General features: G+C 48.3%; 1 protein-coding gene across 1 annotated transcript; it reads left to right on the top strand.

Moving 5' to 3' along the window:
• Positions 1-8,508: 8,508 nt before the first annotated feature.
• LOC129345706 (synaptotagmin-11-like) lies at positions 8,509-21,280 on the top strand. The gene is made up of 5 exons (XM_055002932.1): positions 8,509-8,656; positions 17,162-18,063; positions 19,061-19,226; positions 20,006-20,166; positions 20,668-21,280. Exons 1-5 carry the CDS (start codon positions 8,581-8,583, stop codon positions 20,827-20,829), a joined length of 1,467 nt encoding a protein of 488 aa, XP_054858907.1. The 5' UTR covers positions 8,509-8,580; the 3' UTR covers positions 20,830-21,280.
• The last annotated feature ends 540 nt before the right edge of the window (positions 21,281-21,820 follow it).

Here is a 21,820-nt window from a genome sequence, read left to right as displayed (position 1 = left end):
GTCTCCGGCAGCAGAGCCTTCACAGCGGTCATCCCCATATCAGCATGGCCACAGCTAGCTCTTCTCTGAGCAGGCAGGCTGCTTGAGGTTCAGCGGGCCGCTCCTCTTTGGCTGGGAGGTGAGGACAAACTTTACTGGGTGTCAGTGCGCTGAAGTCACCGTGAAAAAAGGGATCGCGCTGCAAAGTAGCTCCCAGGCGCCTCCCCGCCAGGTTTGGAGAGGAGAGCTGTCCTTCTGTAAGCCGTTGGTGTGGACCCCTCTGCCAAGACTTCTGCTTGGTCCGTTCCTCCTCAAGAACACAGCAGTCTGTTTCTTGGGGGAAAGGGTAGAAAACGGAGGAGAAGCCAGGCTGGAGAACCGAAGCTGGATGCAGAAATCTAAGGGCTGCCTTCAGTTTTGGTGCATCAGTGGTTAGCTGCAACGTGGCACATTGGAATCAATAGCAGGCCACGGGGTTTTCATCTACTGAAACAGCTGCTTTCTGTACAGTTAGCTATTTTTGGTTGGGGGGGCAGTGAAATTCGGCAGGTGGATGCTTAGGGCTGTCTACTGTGGACTTTGGCTTTTTTCCAGCACACAGAATCAGCTGCATAATCCCGTGGTGGGCCCCCTTATTTATCTGAGACGGTTTGCCATCTATACCTTGTTTAGTTTCCCTTCCCGCGCACCCTTGCATTTGTCTTACTTGTATTGAGATTTAGCAAGAGGCTGTGGCATCCCCGTTGGTGAATGTTACTTATAGCAGCAGTTCACACGGAATCCCGATAGCTTCTGCTATTTTTTAAAAAACCAGGTTTCTAGTTCTCTTTACAATAGGAAAAACCCGAAAACACGCAGTGCAGTTTTTGGATCAAACTTCCCCTCCTCTCTAGACTCAGTGCCCCGATGTTTGGCAGCCCCAGTTTCCCTTCCTTAGTGGCTAATCAAAATGGAACCAACTTTTTTTAAAAGCAAAAATTCTACAGCCAGAGTCAATGAAATGAATTACCAAAAACAACTTAAACTTTTGCATACCTAACTTCATTTCTAGTTATTTTGACTGGTCCCAGTTTCCGAATTTGTAATTTCCCCCTTCTTTCCTAATGCAGGACTTTATGCCATTGTCCAGGGAGAAGTTTTATTTGGGGGTAAGGGTGTGCTTTTCCTGAATGAATGAATTTTCTTTGCAAGTTCTGAGGTCAAAGAGGAGGACTGTGAGTTGCAGCTTGTGTTGGTCAAGCGTGAATATTGGGGCAAACTTATTTACTTCCGAGTACATCCCAACTGTACTTAAAGTGGGGGGGGGGCAGAGATTTGTGTGCATAGGTGCTGGTGGTAGGGGGCCTGAACCCCCACTCACCCCTGCCTCTTGCTTCCCACAAGTGCTCCCCCCCCCCCAGCTTCCTTTGGTATCCTGGCTCGACTTAACAGACGCACCAGGCGGGGGGAGTGTTCGATACTTTCACCAGTGTGCACTCCCTTTGTGCTAAAAAATCAAGCCGCTGCCACCCCTGCTTTATACCAGATTTGGGTCTGAGCCAGGGTTTAAACCAGTGTCTGCGGCTTTTGCATCTAACCTTGGCCCCGTTTTGTTTCTAACGTTGCGTTTTCTTGCACAGAAATCTGCTTGGGATCACAGCATTTTAAAAAAAAATTTTAACGTTTCCGCACCACAAGAGTTTTCATGCCTCTGCGCTTTGTGGCTAGACTAGCACCAGGCAGGGATGACAAAGATTGTCCGAATCCAGTTCAGGGAAAGAGTAGATTGTTCTGGGATTTATAACCATATATACCTCATTTTAAATAAGCTGCAGCGACGCTCCGGGCCCTTTTTCTGGGTCAGCTGTTTAAACTGTGAAAATCACAAGCCCGTTCTCTATCCTGGTTTTGATGCTGGTAATTTTGACTGCGATTTTGTTTTGAAAAGCTGTCTTTGCTGCTGTGACCAGACTTTGGGGAGGGGGCAGGATCATGCTTGGAACCAGTGGCAGAAAGGCGGCCTGGTGGTTGGGGGTGGGCGGAGCTTTGCCCTCTCTATCCCAGCCATTGACCTTAAAGATTGTATGGCACTCAGGGCTTTTGATAGGAGAGAAAGGGCTGCTGCTTCTTGATGCTGGGTTTCCTTTGGTGGGTCTCCCCACCCCTCCCTGCTCCTATTCAAGCACCAGACCAAGGTCCCAGCCTGCAGGAGCGGCATAAAAACCAACCCCGTGGTTTTCGGCCCAAGGCAAGCACGGGTGTCCAGACCCAAACCTGCTCAGAGGGCGCTGAACTTAACTTGAAGCTGTCTTCTGACCACGTTGCACCGTTTGGGTCCCTCTTTGCCCAGTATTTGACCCTCAGCTGCTCTCGAAGGTATCGGGCTGCGATTTTTATCCAGTCCATTCATCCCAAGGCCTTCTTTAGCCAGTGGTCCCAAGGACTGAAACTGGGACTTTCTGCATACATTCAAGTCTGTGCCGGCTGAAAGAGCTTCTGCTTTGAGTCCAGCAAATGGGCCCCGACGCTTTCTGGCTGTCCCAGAAGTCTTAAGGGAATGGTTCCCTCATCCTGGAGGGGTGGGAGGCAGCTTTCCCTCTGCAGCGCACGCTCAGGGCCCTCCCAAGCGAACGGGGTTGGGTACCCAGGGCCCTTTTCTCAGCTGCTTCCGGGCAGGTTCCAAGGAGAAGCTGCTTCCCAGATCAGCAGCAGCCTTGTGACTAGTTTATCGTTAACTATTTAAAGGAAATAAAATAAAATGTGATAGCCTAGATGGTGAATAAATACCTCAGATGTCTCCTTCCAGCAAGTGTCTGTATATGTTGTTGTTGGGATTTTTTTTCTATCTTACATGTTATCTGAATGTTTATATTCCAATAAACTTCTACCTCTTCATATGACGGCTGCGCATGTGTTCTTGGCCTGCATTTTTGGGGTGGGTGGGTTTCTTTCCTGTGCTTCCTCGCAGAGAGGTTTGCTCGCTCTCCTTTTGTCTGCCTTGAATTTTTGAACCAGTCGTCTTCAGCACGTGAGTCGGGGGACCCTCCAGTGCATCGCGGATCCCAATGCGCCGGGTTGCAAGTCCTTATAGAGCCTTTTGGAGGCACCTGCAGCGAGTGCGCATGCGTAGAAAGCAAAGGGCGCCCCACCTACTGACTCTCCTGGCATGCGTGCAGACGGGAGCAGCCGGACGCAGAGATGCAGTCACTCAGCAGTGGGGCAGGTTCTGTTTTAGCACAGACGGATTCAGAAGCCCTTCTCCCGTCGAAAACCTGCCCTTTTTCTTTCTGTACCATGCCTTTCTCTGTAGGAGTGACCCAAGGCAGCGTACGTAGTTCTTTTTTATCCTCGCAACAACCCTGTGAAGTAGGTTAGGCTAAGTGGATGTGACTGGCCCAAGGTCACCCAGTGAGCTTCCCTGGCAGAGCAGGGGTTCGAACTCGGGTCTCCCAAATCCTAGTCCTTTACTCTCTCTTTTCCTAGCCCAATCTGGCTACGCCCCACCAGTCAATTCACTGAAATTCTTGCTGTGTGGGGATCCCCCTCTCCACTGCTGAGGTCATAACTTTGGCTCCTCTTCTTCCTGTCCTGCAAGTTTCGTGAGACACACTTGGGTCCCCCATGCAGCTCCCAGAGGGTTTGAAGGGGATCCTCAGTCTAGAAAGATTGATGAGTACTTCGATTTTCTCATTCGGTTTTTTGCAACTGATAACAAAGCTCAGGACAATGCATCCACCTGGACTGAATCAAGATCTAGGCTTCCTGACTCATTGCCAGTGCTGATTTCTCCACACCCACTATGCCTCTGCATACCCCACCCTATCCAATCATGCCTGCTATTGTCATTTAGCTTCTATAATCACTCCACTCTCCAAGATATAAAGACAGATGGACTCACATTCGAGCTGTATCTGAAGAAGTGAGCTGTGACTCACAAAAGCTCATCCCTACCACAAATGTTGTTAGTTTTATAGGTGCTACTGGACTCTTGCTCTTTTCCACTCATTCAATTTTGTTATCTAAATGAATGAAACGTACAGAGCTATTCTGGCTCGGGGGCGTGTGGCAGAGTTTCCACTCATTCGGAAACAAATGCGCATCTGTGATGCAGTCCAAGCAGGGCTCAAGATGGAGAATTTATTTTGCAGGAGCCAAAGCTTTCCTCTCCGTTAAGCCTACTGCTGACTTGGGGCTAAGGGAAGGCTTGACACCGTGTGTGTGTGTGTGTTTGGAAGAACCAGTTCCCAAATCCTTTTAGCGACCGCCCAGGTTTGCTTCTTAGAAGAGCTCTTAATACCCAGTTGTTTGTGAGGTTTACATAGCAGACCCTAGAGGGAGTGGCCCTTCCTGCCGTTGAACCAGTCCGGTTGGATGGAAACGGGCCTCCAAATTTTCGTTTGCATCCAATTTCACGGGATATCTAGAAGACTTCACTTGCTCTGGAATGGTAAGTATCCTTATAAAAGAGAAAAGTACCAGTGCTGTATCTAAGGTGGTGGGAGATCATAAATTTTACAGTTTTTATAGATTGTAGAGGCCTTGTGTTAATTCTTCCCTCCTCTTAACTTACCATATAGTGGGATTTTCAGGGCTTGACCAAATTAGATCGGGGTGCGGGGCACACTGTGTGCATGAAAACATGGTATGTTTCAGAAACGTTTCATTTGTAAAAGGCCTGCATCGTATGGCAGATTAACTGGTTTGATCAGTTTAAAAAATCGAGTTGCTAAAAAAGTACTTACAATTTAAATATATTTAGAGAGAGAGAGAGAGAGAGATGGACTTTTATATTAAATATTCAAAACGGTTTACAGATGAATATAAAAACGATCTCATTACAACTTGCCAACAAATCATAGGAGATATATCGATGCTTGGAGACGAAGTGCTTTCTCCTATGTGAGAAAGGGAATGCCACTTTTTACGTGCTTGGGGAAACATGCATTATCTGATAGTAAACCCATTTTTAAAAACTATTGATACAAAGATTTAAGGAGATCAGTTGAAACATATAAAATGAAACAAGATTGCTTGAACCGAGTGACAGCCCTGATTTAAATCCTTTCTTTGGCAACCTCAAGGTTTATACACCCCCTTCAGTTTTGTATAACAGGCTGGTCAGGTGGGGTCAGCTGAGAGATGATTACTAGCCCAAGTTCAGCCAGATAGTTTCATGACCGAGTGAGGATTTGAACTCGGGTCTTACAGAATCCTAATCCAACACTTCCCTCTAAGACAGAATTCTCACTCTCTTTCTTACAATGGCCAAGGGAAATCAAAGATAAAGAGGGCTGTTTATATCAGTAAGGAGATAAGGCAGAACAAGCACAGTACAAATTAAAACAGTTTTAATTTACAGAGTATACAGAATTTATACAGAATTTCCTCAGATGACATGAGAACTCTTGCTGGAATGACTGTAGTTGCTCTTTAAGGAGCCACTGGTCTTCTGGTTTGGTGCAATAGACTAACATGGTTAGTCTGGAACAGTATAGATCCGTGAGCATGTGCCCACAATTTCCCTCATACAGATAAAGAAGTCACAGTATTGGCCCAGTCTTGCCTACGATTATGCAATTACAGTTATGCAGATTGGGAAGGAGGAATTCCTAGATTTCCTAAAATGTCCACTTTGTTATATATGATTTTGGGGTGTGGCGTAAACAACCCCCAAATAGCAATAGTCATGTCTGCTTGCACAAGTATTACGGAAAAGAAGGGAGTTCCTCATGAGACAGAAACGGCTTGTTGAGACCACTTGGTTGTCTTTCTGGGTTGATAAGGAATTTCCTCATACTTCTGAGGCTGCCTCCTTCAGGAAATTTAAAGGCCTCCAAAAGTAGACAATTGCTGAAGGGAAAAAATCTGGAACCGATTAGTTGGGAGACGTCCTATTTTTCAGATACTCTGTCTACATAGAAACAAAATCATGTACTTTTTATCCATTCTTCTGAGGAACACAGCGGGATGTACATAGTTCTCTCTTCTCTTATATCCTCACAGCAACCCTGTGAGGTAGGTGGGGCTGAAAGAGCAAATGTGACTGGCCCCCAGTCACCCAATAACCTTCATGGCTGATTTGAACCCAGCTCTTAGTTCCGGTTCAGCCCATCTGGAACCGCAACACTGGCTATCAGTCAATAAGTCAGTAACTTTAGCTAGCTGGGTTGACCATAGCCCTACTTCTCAACAGTGAAATGAACATTAAATTAATAGGCCAGTTAGGGTTGATAATGAGCAGCAGGGTGTAACGGTTACAGTGTTGGACTAGGATCTAGGGGACACAGGTTCGAATCCCCACTCTGCCATGGAAGCCCGCAGGGTGTCCTTGAGCCGATCACAAACGTTTAACCCAAACTACGTCACTGGGTGGTTGTGAGGATAAAATGGAGGAGAATGACGTAAGTGGCTTTGGGTGCCCATTAGGGAGAAAAAAGCAGGAAATAATGAAATAAAATTAAATACAATGCATCTTCATAATTATAATAGTGCTAGCAACATCCTCTTGATTCCCAATTGGCTTGCAGTTCTTACAGCTGAACACCAGAGGGAAGCACTGATGGGGGGGGGCGAGATGCTCTGGTGATGTTTTGACTTTCCCTCCATGTCCTTTGATTGAAACGTCTTGAGGTCCTTTTCTGACTTTCCTGCCACACAGAACTTTCATCCAGGCACGCCACTGCCCCCCTTTCTTGGATTCAGCACTTGTGTGCTAAAATTAGTACACCTTCAAATGCATGATACACCACCCCCTTCCATATGCCAGATACTTTTGTACTTTCTGTGCATGCGAATTGCCTAATTTGTGCTGCTCCTGTACCCTTTGGGGAGAATCTGGGGGCCACTGTGGGGTGAAAGCTCCGTTGACATGTACACTGGTCCTGTCCAAATATACTGGTGGACTTGGAGGGGGGAGTCTGCCCCCACCCCAGCTCAATGGTCAGCAACAGCTCCTTCAAGAAATAGCTAGCAAGGCCTGTTTACCACAATCTTATTTAATTCATTTATATCTCATCTTTCTTTCCAGCGGAGACTCAAAGTTGCTTATGTTGTTCTCTCCTCCATTTTATCCTCACACAAACAACCCTGTGGGGTAGGCTTGTGTGAGTGTGTGACTGGCCCAAAGTCACCCAGGAAGCTTCTATTGCGGAGAGTCAGAATTCGAACCTGGCTCTCCCAGATCCTAGCCTCACACTCCAACTACACCACCACACTGGCTGCATATAGAGCTGGGTGTGGAGCTGGTGGGAGGAGCCGAGACGAGCTTACTTGAACCCGCCGTTTGAAGTAAACGTTGCTATCTAAAGAGAAGCAGGTGAAGTCTGGAAACTGAAACAGGCAAACAGCACAACTGGGTTGAGCTCAGCACATCCATTCTGCTACCAGAGATGCTTTCCTCTGACAGATGCTCTTTCAAGCATCCAGTATCTGATGAAGAGAGCTGTGGCTCTCGAAAGCTTATGCTACCATAAAGTTGGTTGGTCTTAAAGGTGTAACTGGACTCTACTATTTTGCAACTACAGACTAACACGGCTAACTCCAATGTTATCAGAAGAACTCTCCGTGGCCAGTACATTTTCTCTTTGGGAGAGCTGCCCTTTTTCAATGTCCTGAGTGCTGCCAGAATAAAGCAAGAGGGGCTGTGCTGTGCAGTGTGCAGAGCAGTGCTCAGTGCACGGGTGGGTAACTGTGTTCGTCTGCAGTTGAAGAGCAAGATCTGAGGCCAGTCGCACCTTAAAGACCGTTGAGATTTTCCAGGGTCTGAACGTTCACGTGCCAAAGCTCCCTGAAGTAACCAAAGAAGAAAGCTTTGACTCTCGGAAGCTCATACCCTGTGACGTCATGAAGCACCTTCTCCCCAGAGTGTTTTTCTCAGCTTAAAAAACAATTGATTCTTAAAAAAAAAAACACGAGGCATTTGTATGGTTAAGCGTATAATCTTAGAAGCAGCACTTCCCAAACTTAAAGGTAGATTTCCTGCTGGAACTATAGGGTGAAGGACTAAATAGGTATGGTGATCCGTATTTGCTACAGAGGAAAGGGAAGCCAAATCTACCCCACAAATGCACACACCCCTTCCTAGCCTCTGTTCTTTACCTATGTCTGCCAGTGCCTAAAAAAGCCAATCGATACGTAGAACACCTGGCCCTCCAAGACCTCCTTTTCAGGAGCGCTCTCCCTGCATTCCTGGTCTCAGGTGCCCTGAATGGGCCTCCGGCTGCCATCCCATCTCCCCTCCCACCATCACTCCTCATAGTTGGTTCCCTGGCAACAAAACACTTGAGCGAAAAGAGCTTCTTTGCTGCCTGTGCTGGTGTGTCCCTCCACCTGCCCCTTGGGGTTGGGAAGCCGTCCTTTCCTGGGCTCCGACCGACCGGGAGTAAACACTGGAATTCCTCCACCTGTTTGCTCAGCCCGACCAGCCTGAAGTGGTTCCTGGCCTCTCTTTATCAGACAGGTGAGGGCTCGCACATCCTTCAAGTTCCACCTGCGATCCTCGCCTGCTCCGACTACAGACCAACCAAGCTACCCACCTGAAACTTGCTTCTCCGAGTGGGCCCGAGTTTCTTACTTTTTCTTCCTTCCTGCCTCTCTACAGGAGTCTTCTCCTAGACTTTCCTCATGCCAGCTCTATCAGGATCAGTTCAGGGTTCACCTGCCCTGGCATCGCACCCCAGAAGCAAAAGCGGGGAGGCAGGTAAGATGGGAGAAGTGGCAAAGGGGCGGTTTGGGCACATTTCCTTGGCTGGAGTGTTAATGAACGTCCAAGAGGGTGCAGGCAGTTGTAGGACCCAAGGGGTAAGAGGGCATACATGGAGAGGGGGGATTATTGGCCCCCTTTTTAGTGGGTGCTTCCGCTGGTGTGCCTTGTAGCTGATTCTTTCAAGGTGAAGAAATTAAGTAAGTATTCCTTCACGCGATGCTTTCTTTACCAATGACACAGGTTGCTCAAAAAGTTATGCAGTGACCACTAAGAAGTGTTTTTCACCTGTGGACTATTATAGTTTTAGGTGGACAGCCGCGTTGGTCTACTGTAGAACAGCAGGATTTGAGTCCCTAAGAAGGGAGATGTGACTCTCAGAAGTTTATACCCTGAAAATTTTGTTGGTCTCTAAGGTGCCGCTGGACTCAAAAGCCTGATGCACTTATTAGAAGTTTTCAAACTGCAGGTGCAAAATGGAATGCGCAAGCTGGATCGCATGAGAAAAGGATATCTAGCGCAAACAGAGTAGCACTTGCTTAAGCCACCTTTCCTGCCCTCCCCTGCATTCTTTGCAAACATACTCTTGGGAGGCGGGTCAGTGGACCCCCCCCCAGAACATTCTTGGGGTCAAATCTAGCTATACATTTTTATGCCACCCTTTGTATGTAGACAATAGTGCATTGAAGGCAGTCTCTCTTCTCTGTTGTGTAGCTAAAATTACCTCGCCTAAGATTGCACCTTGTATAATGTTTGTAAGTGCTTGTATTGAAAAGAATTTTTTAAAACCTAGGGCCTGATTAGCCAGGGGTTCCTTTTTAGCTGATTGCAGCATTTGAAATCACGTTACTAAGTTGATGAAACATCAGAAGAGCCTGTTAGGATCAGGCCAATGCACCCGTCTTGGCCAGCATCCTAGCACGATGCCAACCTCATACCCACCCCCCAGAAAGCCTACAAGCTGGGCACAGATGCCAAAGTCTTCCCCCTATGGTTTTTTCCAGCAGGTGGTATTCAGAGATAGACTGCCTCCGTACATGGAGGTGCCATTTCACCTTCCTTTGCTTGACTGATCCTCCTTCAGCCATCAATACCTAGCAGCCGTAGCTTCATTTTCAGCCCTTGAATGTTTAATAATATTCTGTGTAACTCTTAGGTAGGGTTGATGTCTTTCTGGCCATGAATGAATGCTTTTCTGAGCACCGTCTGTCCGCCGTGGCCTAATGCGCCGGGTCTGCTGGATTGATTATGGAGGTACAACAGGCATTCACCTCTGAGCCTCTTTTGTTTGCCTGCTTAGGAGAGGAGAATTCTGCTTCGGGCACACAGTGAAGAGCTTTGTTCGGAGCCAAGGGAGGGGGACCTTGCAGAAAGGTGCAGAGTTACACGGTGGGGGAGGGGGAGGCACCGTGAGTCCAAGAAAGTGGAGGGTGGGAGCTACGATGAAGGCCTTGGGAAGAACAGGGCAGAGTTGGTACCTTGCTTCTTGAAGTTCTTACGGCTGTCCACCAAGAGATCCAAGACTGGTTCACACGTAACAACAAATGCGCATACAATCCGTTCACAGAGTACGTTTGGTTTTTCTTTATACTTGCATTGAATCGTTTTCAAGTTACGTTCAATGCACATGCCACTCATCACATTTATCCAGAGACGGGCCCCTGGTTTCATTCATAAGGTGACTGCATGTTGGCTCTTTCTTACAAACAGATGTACACACATACATGCGGGTTGCGACTGCTGCAAAGTGAACATTTTCTCACCAGCCAGGTTGCGCTTGTTTTCTCTGGCCCGATCAAGAACATTCTTTGTTAATATGCCTTTTGCTTAGACAGAAATGGTGATATAGACGAAGGATACTTTGCTGCTTTTCAGCTCCTGGAGGGGAAATATATTGGCCTTGCCAAATTGGGGGTGTTTGCAGATAAGTCCTCAAATTTTCCTTTGGCAGCTGTTAGGATGTGTCAGAATTTTCCTGCCTGTATGAGAACACTTGGCATTTTGAAAGAGCTTTCCGGGGTTCAGAGAAGTGCTTCATGTCTCTTTTGTGCCCTAACAATCACCTTGTAGAGTTGGCCAATGATGCAGAGGGCGGGTGTTCACGTTTTGTGAGTTTGTGGCTGAAGCAGGATTCCAACTGGGGACTCCGTGACCTATCTGTCAATCTGTCCATGCAGAAGATTGCTAACTGGGGAGGTCTGAAGTGACATTTCTATCTATCCTAGCACGTTTTCATCCTTCAAGGATGGCAGATATAGTTCTCTCATCCTCCATTTTATCCTTACAACCCTGTGAGGTAGATTGGGTGGAGAATGATCTATTTTTTCCCCCCTCTCCCTGGAAATTTATGGTCACGAGTCTTGCATGCAAATCAACACGGTTTGGTCCCAACCGGTAAATGGAAAAGGTCTGATAAAAAGACCAGGAGGCTGTTTTCTCTCCCTTGCAGCTCCCAAGCCAGGGTGGGGGCTTTGTCTTTGGCTGAATGAGAAGCATTTACCTTAGATAACCCCCACTCTGTTTGTGAAGGGGGAGAATAGAACAAGGAGTTCAGTCTATGTTTGTGCCGCTTTCTGACATCCAACAGGTTTGAGATTTCAACAGCTGCAGGGGAGCTAAGGTACGCCTCGGGCTGTGAGTCTGTGATCTTTTTCCTTGCTATCTTCCTAAGCGAAGGGGTTATATTTATCTTTGAAAAAGGAAAACTGAAAATTTGGGGGCCTAAAACAAGCCCGAGAGGGCCAAGCCGCCCAATGCCCCCCTCGGCTACAAGCTGATTCAGGAGGACTGCGCATGGAGGTTCTCCCCTCTTGTGGGAGGTGGAGTGACTGGCCAAAGGTCCCCCAGCAAGTGGGAATTTGAACTCAGTTTCTCCAGTCCAAGTCTAACCACTACACCACACTGTTATCCTCGGAAATACTTCCTCTCTCAATGATTGACCTTCCATGGCCTTCAAAGATCAACTGACAAGGCTGTCCTCGAGGAGTCATTCCCCGAAGAACCAAAAAGGGCCTTTGCCAGGAGCAGGGCCTTTTTGGGTATGGCTCCAGAGTTCTGGGAGACACTTCTCAAAGAGGCTCATGTCTAGTATCTTTCTCTTTTTGAAAATGTTTTTATTTCATCAAGCCTTTGGGAATGAACTGGAGAAATGGTTTTGAACTCTCATTCGGATGGAATTTGGTGCCTTGTCTGTGATGAATTAAGTGGGGAACTTTTTTTTTAAAAAAATGAAGCATTTAAAGATCAGGACTAAGTACAGTGTTATTTGTAGACTTTCTGCCTCTCACGTAACTGTTACAGAGCTTTGCCCCTAAGGGGCAGAAGGAAGTTTACTAAGTCCAGTCCAAACTGATTCATCTTGGCCCTGAGCAGTGGCAAAGCTCAGAATTACAAAACACAATAACGTACACAAGCAAGAGGGTATACAGAAAGCTTGGAAAGAAACCAACACAATTTTCTCAGGACTCCACAACAGAAAATATAACTTCTGATGGAGACAGATAATGGAGCGTTACAGTTCAAACGGCAGGCTGTGGTGACATGGCTTTAAATCCCGAACACGGGGTGACCTGGAGACGGGCACTTTCTTTCTCTCCTGGTCCCTGTCAGTTATGCTGGCTCTGTCTAATGCAGAAGAGAGAGACTGTTCCTCCATCGTTGTGCCAGGCACCTCGTCTGTCCTTGGGAAGCCGGGCCAGGGGGGCAGCTGCAGCCAAGCCTGATACACTCCTGGTTGCCTGAGAATAACTCCCTGCATGCACTCAAATATGCCTCCCCCCCCCCATGATGGAGCAGTCAGAGTATCAAACTAGGATCTGAGAGATCCAGGTTCGAATCCCATTCCACCTTGCAGAGTGATCTTGGGTCAGTCACACTCACTCAGCCTAACCGATCTCAAAGGGCGGTTGTTTGGGTTGGATTTCATGGTCTTAAAATGTGATTTTTAAAAATCATGTATGTTTTAATTTGTTAGCTGTCTTGGTGGCCTTTGTGAGGGCAGAAAGGAGGGAAATACATTTTGTTAAACAAATAAATAAAATGCAGAGAACATTGTAAGCCAGTTTGCGTCCCCATTGGAGAGAAAAGGGTGTATATGAACAAACTGCCACAACCTTCCTTCAGTACTGAGCAGCAAGTTAAACGTGCCCAGTAGAGCTTCCTGAACTCTTGTGAGATTCTTTCCTGTTGTGGGAATTCGGAGCTCAGCATCCCCCTTCTTAGGCCACCTTAAGCAGTTCCTTGGGTGATTTGAGGGGAGAAACCAGCCGGGCCCCTCTTCACTGACTGTCAGGAACCGGCACGTGTTGGCATCATTAGGGTTGTTGTAGATTTAGCTGAGATATGTTTGGGCTCTGTAACTGGTGCAAATTGCAGTGGCAAAACTACTGACTGGCACAAAGGGTAGGGAGCGCCTCTGGCCAACTGTTCTACATGGAACAGTCACTAGCCAATATGAGCTTGGCTGTGCTGGCCCCGTCTGCTTCAATGCCTATTTCTATCACATCCTCAAAACCCGGAAACTTGCTTTCTGAAAGTGAACGCTGAGAGTTGTGTGAGGCTGAATTCAGTGGCCAGGTGCTACATTTCCATGATGTTGTTGGAATGTTGCGGTTTGAGTTGTGTATCGAGCCAAGGCAGCTTTGCTTTAAACACCCACAGCATCGTGTGTCGTATAGACCCCTGTCCTGGCCGTCTGCGTGGGCTCATCTTCATGCTTCCTTGCCAGCATCGTACTTTATGTCAGCTCTGTCAAAGCGGGTGCCCACCTCCTGCCCCGGGTCATTTTGTTACACTTTGCGTAACAAAGGTGCCCACCCTTTCAGAAGCTACAGCCTTTCCAATAATAGCATGTTCTCAGAGGCAGGTGAATTCTGCACGACTGGTCTTGTCACTGCTGATGTGGAATGATAATCCAGACTGGGTGGGGGGAGAGTTTCAGCTGTCTCAAATGGGCTGGAAACTCTGCCAGTTCGTGACAATGAATGGGGAGGCTTTTCCTCCTACCCGCAGATCCCTGAATTATTTAAAGCAGCTGCGTTGGCATGCACCCTGGCATGGAGGCAGTGGGGTTGCCAAATTTGTAGCAGCTCATGAGCCATTCCTCTTCCTTTCTCGAGGACTTTGCTTTAGAGGAGAGCATCTCTAGGGAAGCGCACCGCCTGGGTTCAGCTGCTGTGCCTACTTCTGTGTGGCTGATCTCATGTTTCTCTCTTCTGCCATCCTGAAATCAACTACCTTCATATGAAAACCTGTTGCTGCTGGGCAGAGATGGGCATGAACCGAAATACAAACCAAAGTTCGTGACAATCCGGGGCAGTTTGTGGTTCATGAACTGGTGGTTCGTCAGAGCCCATTTCTGATGAACCGCCACAAACATTAGGCTGGTTCGTTTGATTCGTTTTTTGGTTCGTCACTGCAGACAGCCTAGCACCAATCAATCAGTTTCCTAGGCAACAGGGGATGGACTTCCTGCAGACCTTCTGCTGGCCCGGAAGTGACAATTTGCTGACCTGGATGTGACGTTTTCATGAACCAAACGAACCTGTTCATGAACTGGGGCAGGTTTGTGAAAGTTCGTGGTTCGTGAGATGCGACGAACCACGAACCGCACAGGTTTTTTCCCCCAATTCGTGCCCATCTCTACTGCTGGGTGATCCAGCTTGGTCGATCAGCTTGTGGAGGCCAACAGAACACCTGCTTCTTTGGGCTGGCGCTGGAGGACTGCAATTCCCTATCTCTAATCCTTTCCCAGTCCATTCTATTCTCCTTCTGCAAGGGGGTGATAGAAGGGCTGGCCATTATCCTTTCGATGTGGCTGCTGGTCAAGATCATGCTAGATAAGCATCAGGGAGGTTAGTATCCCCACCTCTTCCTTCTTGTATTCTTGTTCTCTGCGGTCAAAGCGGGGCAAGGGGCCAAACCTTCCAGATACTATCGTGTGGCTTCTTCTCAGCTCGGTTGATTTGGCTTAGCCAAACTGGCTTAGCCAGTTGGCTCATCAAGTCCTCACTTAAGTGAGATGAATTGGTTTTCGAGAAGGGGCCGTGGCTCAAATGACAAGACCATCTACTTGATGTTCAGGAGATCCCAGGTTAAATTCCTGGCACCTCCAGTTAATAGGGCTCAGGGAACAGGTGAAGTGGAAGAACTCTGCCCAAGAAATGCTGCCACCAAAAGGAGACTAGACCGACCTTGATAGACCAGTGGTCTAACTCAGTCTAAGGCAGCTTCATCTGCTCACCCCGTGTGACCCCACCCAGGCTATCCTTGTGCCATTAAGTAAGGCAGGAGTGGAGATCTGCCTGGTACATCATTTCAAGGAAAATTTAATTTGCAGTTCCTGGTCTGCTCCGGGCCCAGTCTGCCACCTGACTGGGGGATTAAAGCACTCTTTCTAAAGAGCGCTGGCAATTGCTTTAGAGGGCTTTGCGTCAGCAGAGCTGCAGGTGTGATAAGAGGAGTGTTTTTTTCCATGAGCCTTATCTGTTTTGAGGTGAGGCTGGGGTTTATTTTAGCTTTTGAGCAAATGGGTCGAACTGATGTAATCGTTCCAGACATGCTTTTTCGGTATGCTTTGTACAATATGGAATTCAAAATGAGGCGATACCCTATGCCTCTGGCAGCCTCCCACCCCTGTGGGCTGGCCTTAGTTCTGCCTAGTCCATCTTGAAGATCGTAGGGGTGGTACTTTGGAAGCTTACTCGATTGAACGGAAAGAGATAGGAAAGAGATTTGAACATATGCATGAAGGCCTTTAGTGGACTGAGACCTGCATATCTACGGGACTGTCTTTCCCTGTACAATTCCCCAGAGGGCATTATGCTCTGCAGACCAACATTCGCAGCTGGCCCCTGGCCCCAAAGATGTTCACTTGGCCTCAACCAGGGCCAGAGCCTTCTCGGCTCTGGCGGAACGCTCTCCCAGCTGAGATCTAGGCCCTGCGGGACTTACCACAGTTCCGCCGAGCCTGCAAAATGGAGATGTTCCGCCAGGCCTATGAGAATGGTTGAGGAGCTGGCGGGCTATCCTGCTGGTCCCTTGCCTGGTTTGCTCCGCCACCAAAGCCTATTGATATGTACCGAAGTTGCCATCTTGCCAAATCTCGGAGGTCTTCGTTGGACTTGTTATACTGTTTTACTGGATACTGTTTTATATATTTTATAGTATTTTATGGTATTTATATATGGTTGTAATTATTGTTAATATGAGCCTGCTTGCAAGGAGGGCGGGATATAAATCCAGTATCTATATAAATAAATAAATTGCAGCATGTACATACGGTGCAAGCCTACTGGGAGTTTGTAGCCAAGGGTTCCTGTGGAGAAGCATCCTGGTTCAGTCCCCGGCATTTCCCACTGAAGGGTCTTAGGGGAACAGGTGATGGGAAAGACCTTTCTCTGCTTGAAATCCTGGAGGGTTGCTACTGCTTAGAGATGACCGTGCTGAGCTTAGATAGACCCAAATCTGGCTTGGTGGCACAACGTCCCAGCTTCAGTCTTTGGCATCTCCAGCCGAAAGGTTCTGGAGCAGGTGGTGTTGGAAAAAATTCCTCTCTGCTAGAGACTCCTGGATGGCCACTGCCTGACTGGAAATTAGCAACCTAGATGAGCCAAATGGACTGCTTTGATATAAGGTGGCTTTGTATATTTTGCACTAAATAGATAGTGACAGCCTCCTGTAAGATGAATCCCGTCTTAGGCTTCCTCTCTCTTTCCTTCCCGTTCTCCTCTCCGTGCTTGTCAGAACTTCACACTGCGAACTGTTCGGTGCCAGTGGCCTCATAAAGCGCAGGAGCATTCACAATATGGAGCCATTTCAGGTGTTCGTCTGTAGAACGTGGTGGGGAGATTTTCCAGAGCAAACCCTCGGAGAGGTTTTGAGTCCGAGCTGAAACCGGGTGCCCCAAATTGATCTGAGCCAGGAAGAACTTGTGCAAGGGAGTGAGTAGGAGTAAAGTTTTTTTAAAGGCTTCAGCAGACGCCGTGTGTGTGTGTGTGTGTGTGTTTTAGGGGGGGAGCCCCACCAAATTGGTCTTGTTTACATTGTGGCTGCTTTTATGCTTTAGTGACACCTCACAACCAGAAATCTTCTGGTTCCATCTGCCAATCACTGAGGTCCCAAGGTTATCTTGTGCTTGGCTCAGACATTAATGTGTTCAGCTTGGGCAGTGTGTGTCCTTATGTGAAAACCGCTATTCTTATTACAATTCGCATTATTAATTATCATTAATATTAATTAATAATATCAATTAATAATTAATATCATTAATAATAATCTATAGTCCTCCTTTCTCACTGAGATCCAAGGTATACAGTGCAAGTGAGCTACAATATAATCAACAGCTAGGACATTCACTGAGCAAGTACTGAGCAATGCACATCTATGCATCGGCCCAAAATTGCAGCTATGCATTCAGCTCTCATTTGAAAGGGTTATGTAAGAATATGTAACAGGGCCAGGATGCAAACCCCCCGTGTCATAACTCTCCTTTTCTCTGTTCAGCAAACGTGCAGGTCTTCCTGGGTGTGGGACTTGCTGTTCTCTGTTTCTGCCTTCTCCTTGGCTGTGCAATATGCTGGCATTGGCAAAAGAAGCGTAAAGGCGACACGAGCAAAGCGTGGCCATCGGATCGCACCCTCGTGGATCTGGGGCCCGCCCTGCCTTCTCGAGTGACAGCTGTGGCAATCCAGCAGCAATACACGGAGATAGAAGGAGATATTCTCGATACCCCGTCTCCCGCGCTTGCTGAATCATCGGGAATAGCCAGCCACGACACTCTACCCAGGAGCCTACACCGCGGTAGAGCTTCCTTACCCAGCATCCCCTTTTCGCCGAAGCTGAACCTACCAATCAAACCCACCCTGAACCTGGAACGTCGCTGTACCATCTCTGGGGAAAGCGTATCAGGGGATGAAAGCCGCCTTCTCTCCAGTCCCATCCTTGGTGTCGACATCCCGCAGTCATACACTGTGCCACGGAACTTGTCCAGCGCCACTACAAAGCCGCGTCCGCACCTCCACTTCACTCTGTGTTACTCAGAGCCCGAGGCCACGCTGATTGTGACAGTGATCGGCGTCTCCCACCTCCCCAAGGGCTTCCGGGCCAGCCGGGATTCCTACGTCAAGGTATACCTGCTTCCGAAGTTTGCCGAACCCCAGCGCACCGCCCTGCACAAGAAGAGTCTGAACCCCGAGTTCCATGAGCAATTCCACTTTGGCCGCTATAGTCTGGAGGAGCTGCGAAGCCTGACCCTGCGCTTTGCCGTGTACGCCAAAGGATTCCACAATCTCAAGGATTTCTTCATCGGAGAGGTGATGTTCCCGTGCACGCAAGCTGCTTGGGAACAAGGCATTTCCTCTGCCTATACCCAGGAACTGTCGACCACCAAAACCAAACTTAAAAAGGTATTATGTCCATGAACTGTGAGGGTGGTTCCTCGCAAACACACAGGCCAATATGATAGCAGAGAAACAGGCAGTGAGGCAGGAAGTACCTATTGCAGAGCTGTTGCTTGTGGCAGAAACATAGTGCTGTTGTGGCTATTACGGTGCGATAGTTTCTCGTTTTCGTTCTGTGCCAGTCCAGTCTCACATTTGCACCCCACGTTTTCACCAAGGAGCACCAGATGTAACAGTCCTCTCCACCGTATTACTCTCAGACAAACCTGGGAGGTAGATTAGATTGTGTGCATGTTTCACGGTGCAAGACACCACATTTTAGGCTGGCTTTGGTGTAGGTGGTTAGAGATTTCATTGGGCTTTAATCCTGTTTGCTTTAAAAATGTGTATTTATGTGATCTTATTTTGTACCCCGGGAGTTTGTGAGTCACCTTGTGGGAAACAGCAGAGGATGCAAAATTTTCAACAAAATAAGACCACCAGGAAGAGTAGGGTCTCTTCGATTCTAGTCCCATCCCCCCACCCCCATTTTATTTTCACAACAACCCTGTGAAGTGGGCTAGGCTGAGTGTGACTGGCCCCAAGTTCACCCAGGAAGTAGGACTTTGGTCTCCCTCTTCCAGCTTTTTGACCAGTTGGGTCAGTTTCACCAGAGATGACTGGGAAGGTGAAGGAAATGGCCCTGCTAGAGATGCCCTGGGGCCTGGAAAAGGCAGCGGGATCCATAATGATCAGAGACAATTCAGTACATGGTAGAAAGAGTAGTATGTAGGGGGGAAATGTGTCTATGCAGCAATAACCGGAGGGTGTGTGTTTGCTCTTAGGGAATGCAAAACAATGCAGGGAAGTTGCTAGCAAACCAAAATCCTGATATAAACACACTTAAAATTGCATGTCTGACTTCCACATGTGTGCCAACAGAGGGGCTCGAAAGCATTTGAACTGCCATGTGTGAAACTGGTCCTTGTCTAACCATCTCCTTCCCCTCTGTTTTTCGTTCTAGAGTCTCAGTTCCCAGGACATGAGCTGCAGCCCTTCCCTTTTCCAGCGCAAGTCTGCGGGGCAGCTCTTCCTCGTCCTGCAGTACCAAGCATTGGCCAATCGCATCAAAGTGCTGGTCCGGAAGGCAGAGAACCTGTGCCGGCTAACCCGCCTGCCAGGGTCACCAGGTAGGATGGTCTGGAAAGGCACACCGCTGTATTCGTCCATCCTTTGTAATTCCACACTTGCGTTCATTTTAAATTGCTTTCAGGTGCTGCCTTTGGAGCCTTGGCAATCTAGGGTTTCACTGTGGGGAGAGGACCAAGTTTCTAACCCTCATGATTTGTATCCGACCATATTTAGAAGCCGTTTCCTTCCCAGGCTCAAATGAGAGGTGATGTTTCTGCATCCCTTTACAGCCAAGTGTATGCAAACAGCAATGTCGGACTCTGCTGCAAGGGGCTGCAGAAACTGGGAAGTCCCTGCAGACGAGCATTAACACCGTCTTTGCGCCCTGCTTCTGCCTCTCCCTGCCCCTGCCCCCACCCTCAAGGCACGGGCCGATCCCTAGATTCAGCAGCTGCCTTGGGGTATGTCACCAAATCTGCAGCCTCCTTTTCCAGCTGTCTGTAGAACAGAAATGTTGTTGGTGAACATCGAGAGCTTAGTCAGACCGTTGGTCCAGGCTGTCTTTTCTGACCGGTGGAGAAAGGTTATTCCTAAAATCGGCCCTCCTTTAACCAGAGGGGTCAGGGATTGAAGCTGGAAATCCTCCAGTCTGTCCTCCGACAGCCTCCACTGGTGTTTCAGCATCCTGGACCACCCATGTCCAATCCCACCCCCTGCAAGTAAAGCAGAGTTTGCCCCAGGCTGTTTTTTCCCCAACACACCTTGGCCACAAACTCCTCGGTCTTGAGCTCCAGATGTTTGGCCTTCGCCTACGCGTTCCTGCTCTTCTTGTTTCTAGACCACTACGTCGTAATCCACCTACGCCACAAAGGAAAGGTCATCGACACAAAAGAAACCAGGTCTATCGCCAGCTGCAATCCTGTGTGGAACGCTCCATTCCTCTTCAGCGTTCCTGCGGGAGACATCCTGGAGCTGTCCTTGGAGTTCGTTGTCATGCAGGTGAGGAGGGAAAAGACCACCTCCCCAGCTCTCTTTAGGCCAATGTGCGTTTGCACGTATCAGCATGTCATGTCTTCCAGTGGGTAGATTTTTTCCCCGTGACAGCTGGTTGAAATGTTGATAGTAGAGGGAGTGGTAATACTCAGGCTGAAGCCAGACCGCCGTTCCCCTTCAAGCTCACATTGTTCATCTTTTCCTTGTGCGACCCGTAGTTTGAGAACTACTGAAATATGGAGCTGTATCTCACCACGTTTCCGGTTCCCCTTATATTTCAAGCGTATGCCAATGCAGCAAGGCCTTTCTGGGTTTCGGGGAAGGTTCTGCATTGGTTTTCATTCGGTGTACCCATTTTACAGACAGTAATGGTTTTATTCGGATGATGCCCATTTTTGTTAAACCTGTGGAAAAGGTTTGGTGCTTCCATGGGGTGGTTATGAGTCTCCGGGAGTCTCAAGCCGGTGACTTGCGCCGACGTTGCCTTCCTTCTCCCCCCTCTCCCAGGCACGCCTCTACACTCGCAGCTGTGCCGTGGGTCGAGTGCTGATAGGCCCCGATGCTCCAGAGATGGGGCAGATCCATTGGAAAGAGATGTGCAGCCGAGGCAATGTGGAATCCGCCCGTTGGCATTCAGTTCAATCCGAAGGAGTTCAGCTCTACCCTTGATGTTGTGTGCCCGACAGTTCCTAGTCGTCTGCCAGTCCTGGTGACCGGCAAAAGCCATGGTGGCTCCCGTTAGCAAGGAACGGTGGAATCGCAGCAGTGCTGGAAACGGCCTCTTCCTGCAACAGGGGGAGTCTGGGAAGGCTTGGAGGAGTCTGGGACTGGGACTTCTGATCAGAGCGAGCCCAGTGTGAGAAAGGAGCTAGTCGAGAGGGGCCGAATTGAATCCTCCAAGACCATGTTGAACGCTTTGATGGTAGGGCAGATCGGTGCCATGTAAGAGTCCCCCTACGTAACCCAGAGCTTTGAAGGGGGTCCTGGCAGTTCAAAGAACCATAAATAGGGAAGTCAAGGAAGATGGAAGTGAGTGAATAGTGCTGTGTGCGCGTGTGCACGCTTTATTCTTTCCTCCACAAATCTCATACGTGGCCCACTGGCTGTAGTCAGGTTCATGAACAAGACTTCATTATGATGAGAACGAACCAGGAAATCCTCAAGCTATCATGCGTCCTTTCCTAGTACGTAGCTCAGAGATCTAATAAAATGCAGTTTGTTGCTGTACCCCAACCATGTTTTGTTGCCTCCATCCGAGGATTAAGCATGGCTTAGAATCTTGGTGTGTAGGCAACGGAACCATCCAGTTTGTCATTTTGCACAATTCGTATGTCATGATGTATTCTGGTCTATTCAGGCTCCATGACATACGTGCAATGGTGTTTGTGTGTTGGTTTGCTTGTGATAAATGAATATAATCAGATCCAAAAGGAGAAAGCACGCAGCAAGCATCCCATGGTTTGTGCAACAACTGTAAAAACTGTGGCAGAAAAATCCCATGGGCTGTACTTCGCCAGCTGAGGGAAACTGTGCATTACTCGTGCATGGAGCCTGGGAGGTGGTGTGACAGCGCACAGATGTCTGAAGCAGAACCCTGGACCGAGTTGGACCAGCACCATATCTGTAAAGTTGTGTGGAATTTAGTTTACTGGGGTGCGAA

The sequence above is a fragment of the Eublepharis macularius genome, chromosome 18 (genome assembly GCF_028583425.1).
Source record: "Eublepharis macularius isolate TG4126 chromosome 18, MPM_Emac_v1.0, whole genome shotgun sequence".
Classification (NCBI taxonomy): Eukaryota; Metazoa; Chordata; class Lepidosauria; order Squamata; family Eublepharidae; genus Eublepharis; species Eublepharis macularius.
Note: the sequence above shows the minus strand (reverse complement) of the source record. Positions and strands in the feature narration are given on the sequence as shown.